The sequence below is a fragment of the Perkinsus marinus genome (genome assembly GCF_000006405.1).
Source record: "Perkinsus marinus ATCC 50983 genomic scaffold scf_1104296935302, whole genome shotgun sequence".
Classification (NCBI taxonomy): Eukaryota; Perkinsozoa; order Perkinsida; family Perkinsidae; genus Perkinsus; species Perkinsus marinus.
Window position 1 is genome coordinate 946894 of NW_003214508.1, and position 4546 is coordinate 951439.

Below are 4546 nucleotides of genomic sequence, written 5' to 3' on the forward strand. Positions count from 1 at the left end.
CCGCTCTGGTCCTGGTACGGGTGTACCTTATGGTGGTCCGGTTTTGCCTATGGCTTAGGACTGGGTTCCCAGAAGTACCATTGCACGTATGTGGTAGAGTCGACCGACTGTGACCCTGTTGTATCGTGTTACATAATTTCCCTGCTCGTAAAATATATAGTTTCTCCTAGTGGTTGGAGCTCATCTTATCATTGTTAGTGTCAATCACACCGGCTGAAGTCGAATGCACGAGTTGGTACTCCTGCACACATTGCTACCGTTACGCCATTAGCTCTCCATGGATTATCGTTCTGCATTCACCCAAGTAGTGTGTTAGTCCAGAGTAACGAGTTCTCTGAGAGCTTAGTCAAGTTCTTCAATTCATACGGGTATGTGATTCTCCTAGGCTTTGGTGTGTATGTCTACTATCGGCAAGTCGGTGGTGCCTCCAGGAGGTCCATCTGGCGATCCCCCACCCATAATTGATGGATCTCATGATGGGAGTCCAGGTCCTATGGAACGCAGTTCACCAATTCAAGTGTCGCTTGATGGGACAGGAACAGCTGACGGTGTGGTCACAGTGGGCTCAATGATAGGTGATTCTAGCCTTGCGACGAAACTATTACGCTTACCGTTGTCGGCTCCTCACCGGAATAGTAGTGCGATGATGACTTGGTTATTGCCGATCAGATGGAGCCAGTAGTTCTCTCGTTCTGACTCAAGAAGGGCCTGGGCCGTTGGCTGCCACCCTCAGTACGTCTGTACCTGCAGATGTTGACGAATCGCCCGAGTCCAACGCTGGATCCCCCGATGGTGATGCTGGATCCCCTGGTGGTGATGCTGGATCCCCTGGTGGTGATGCTGGATCCCCTGGTGGTGATGCTGGATCCCCTGGTGGTGATGGTGGATCCCCTGGGCGTTCCTTCCCACCGTTCGAGAGCGGGACGTCGGGTAAACTCACACAGAAGTCGACCAATGATGTGGATATCTTATCGAAGTTGGCACGCGATGTCGAGCTGATATCAACCGAGGTGGGATGACGACTCGAGTTCTTTTGTACAGACATATTTGCTTCGCTTCGCTAGCTCGTCATTGGCGAATCGATTCAGCACCTAGCGTGACCTCAATGATGGTATACTCTGTGAATCTTGCAGGTCACACGAATTGGGTCTGCAGCAGCATGGTCTGAGGCTACGTGTGGCGACTGGCCTAGAGGTCGCCGTAGACAAGCAGGCAGAATTCATCAAGGGCGCTCGATGGCTGGCATGAGCACTACCAATGTGTACTGCCTGCAGAGGGAACTGACAGATGCTGAAGCCCAGGTGGCTATATTGAGTCCCTGGAACAGCTCGCGTTTATTGATTCCTGCCGTCAGATTTCCGCTCGGGATTTGACCATCTCGGATCTAAGACACGCTAACGCATTCTTGCGCAACGAGCTTGAGCGAGTGCATGCGGAGCTCCGGGAAGAGAAGCGTCGATCGGGGGAACTGCAGCGGAAACTTGCTGCATCTAATAGGAACTTGAAGTCAACTACAGCAACGCTCAAACAGGTACGAAGTATCATTCGCGGAAAAGATATCACCGTGTCCAATGGTGATTCTCCATGACGGAATTCCAGTGAGACGATCCTCTTCTTATTCGCACTTCTGTGATTAGGTTTCCGCGAGCGTGTCGAAAATTGGGACCTTGGTGAACTACTCAGGAGCAGCTTATGGGGCTCCTTGTACCGACGAGGACTTCTTTAACGCTCCGGAATCAGCAATTGGATCATCACTGGTCAATTCGAAGACGTTGAAAGGTGGAGAGCGGAAGTCCAATCCACGACTACGGACAGATGGGGGTAAAGCTCCGTTCCGTCCTTCTCTTGGAACACTACGCAAGGCCGTTGATATTTATTCTCGTAACTAATCATTTTTCACTGTTGAAGCTTTTTGCGAGTTTGTACATATGTATTTGAGCTGAGTGATCACTTCATACTAGGGCGTCAAGTAGATTCCCGCGGAGAACAGTTCAGCACTGCCTCTGCTCACTAGAGATACTAATCGCATGATAATAATTGTGCGGGGACGAAATGGTCTGAGCGAGCTGGATCAGCCTAGGTCTGTCGCACTACGGCTCCGAACCGCGAGCATCGCTCACGAGTTTTCCAGTCTCGGGTCGGTTTCCAATTTCTGATTGTTGCTCGTCGGAAGGCGGTAAACGCAGTAGTCTTCCGGAGACGGTATTCAAGAGATCGGTGAAAGTTTTATTTTTCGCATACCGTTGACGTGATGAGTTGGCTTCAGCCGCGCGGTCGTAGTGCTCATGACCACAGGCGTGTGTTAGCAGCAGAGGAAACCTGCGATTACACTTTGTGTCTACGACTTTTTTTGTTGCAACACTTCGAACACACTGTACTGAGCATCGAAGTTTGTTTGGCTCGATCGGTTATAACGCTGTGCTGATACAGCGAAAGTTGCAGCTTTGAGCTTGGATCGACCATTCTATGCAGCTCATATCGTCGATCCAAACATTACTGTATTTGGACGGCTTGCGCCCTGTCAGCTCGATGACTTATGTCTTACAAGGTCGCCCATCTGACTGTAAGTCGGAGTTTGCTAACCTAGTCATGCGAGCTTCTAATGGCATTGTGTATTGTTCCATTCTGCTTGAGAATGGTTACGAGCTGCATACATGTACAGGAAGATATCTTTGCCGTTCAATCATCTTCATCTTCAATGAAGTGAAGTGTAGGGGCATGATCCATCATTCGATACAGTCGTATTTGAATGTACGATATCGTCATTCCCTATAATGAGAGGTCATCAACTGCAATGACAATGAGTTGACCTAACTCAACGTAACTCACGGACAATCGCTACAGTGACGACCTTATAAGACAAATACCGTATTTGTCGTATTTGGAATACGATCCATGTTGCATGTGTATTACGTTCAGTTCAACGGCAACGCGGCCGAGTGCTCCAGCAGTCCGGTCAATGTAGGAAGGATCCAACGTGGCATGTCTGAGTTCTGGCTTATTACGGAGCAGTAGTATGGGAGCGTAGTATAAAGTAGTAGTACAAAGCCAATATCTTTGTGGAGTGGGAGGGCTTGGATCTACGATAACCTCACTTCCCATGGCGAGTGGTGGTCAATTGACGATGAGTTGGCCTAACTCTGCCCAACTCGCGTACAAACGTTACATTGACGACGTTGCTTGTAGCTGATTGCCAATTGACCTCCACTTCAACAATCAAACTACTCCCGTCAGTTCTTAACAGAGTTCAGACGACTGCGCCTCGGCAAGCTATGCGGAATGCCTGTATCCGTCGAGTCAGGACGCAAGCTGGGAGCAGTGCCGCAAGGCGATCAACGGCTATTACGATCCATGCCGCATGTGTTGACCCAAGTATCCTGGGACTGGGCAGGGCAGGGAAAAACGGTTTGCCGGGAGTCCGTTAGGTTCAACACCGATGGCCCGCGGGAGACCCGCGCAAGAGGGCGCGTATCAGTTTTGCTGCGGATATCCCGTAGCGTTAAGTCACGCGATAGTTACTAACGTCATCTGCTGGTCCGGACGAATTCGTACGAGTGGAGGTCGGTTTCAGCCGGAATCACTCCCCAATGGAGATAATACTGACGAAATCGTAGCTCGTGAGCCTCGCAGTGTGAGCAGCACGCCTGAGGGTCGCCATTGATAGCTTCAGGAAATCAATCGCGCCCAACAATAACTAAGTAGGCTCTTGATCACGTAGTTCTTCGTGTGTCCGCGTTGGAGTTTTCTCAATGCTGGAGGGGGAACTGGCAGCAAACTCTGTGGATTCCACCGTGAAAGGAGCTAAACTAGGCTCAGTAACTCATCGTCGAAAGCTTCGAACTTCGAAGTCTACCGAGCCCTCATGCCCGCATGGAGTTGAAGATCGGTGATGATATGTTTGCATAGGGCATGATTCAGCGTAGTGGAAGTGAACACGGAGTCGTGATGAGCGATGAATTGAAATCCTTTACTGTTCGTCCGATGGGCTGAAGTGTGGTATTCAAGGATGCTCATCGATGGGGCAGGAACTGTTTTTCAGCATCATGATGATATGTCAACTTCTGCTTGCCATTGTGCTTGTTATACACGTGGGTATATCCATACCTACGGTAGAATATGATGTTGGCAGTGTTATCGAGGTAGATGTTATCGGTCTTCCATCTACGAGGAGCAAGGTAGCCGACGAAGTCCGCGGTAGCTGGGCCACTGATGGTGTCACCTGCTCAGTGTGCCCTATGCTACTTGCCTCCTCGATCTGCTTGGCGATGCAACATACTAGAGCTCCCAGCAGTCCTCCTCGTTCCACTCGACGATATCGGCGATGGGTTCACGGTGAGCTTGGAATGTGGTGGGTTGTGCTGGCTTCATCAGTGGAACGAGAGTGAGCTCCTCGTCTAAAAGCCCTATGACGGGACATTGAATTTCAGGTGAACCTCCACCTCTCACGCGAGTTGTCTTCAAGGGATCAGACGCGAAGCAAATGAAGTTTACTTCGCTGCAAAAACTGGCATTTGTCGTCATCTCGATCATTTTCTTGGTTTTGATA

At 50.0% G+C, this 4546-nt stretch overlaps 1 protein-coding gene across 1 annotated transcript; it reads left to right on the plus strand.

Moving 5' to 3' along the window:
• Window positions 1-397: 397 nt before the first annotated feature.
• On the plus strand, window positions 398-1889 carry Pmar_PMAR003591 (hypothetical protein; the record flags this gene model as incomplete). Its single annotated transcript, XM_002784286.1, has 5 exons — window positions 398-575; window positions 751-1010; window positions 1134-1301; window positions 1355-1531; window positions 1638-1889. 5 exons carry the CDS (start codon window positions 398-400, stop codon window positions 1887-1889), a joined length of 1035 nt encoding a protein of 344 aa, XP_002784332.1.
• Window positions 1890-4546: the final 2657 nt, after the last annotated feature.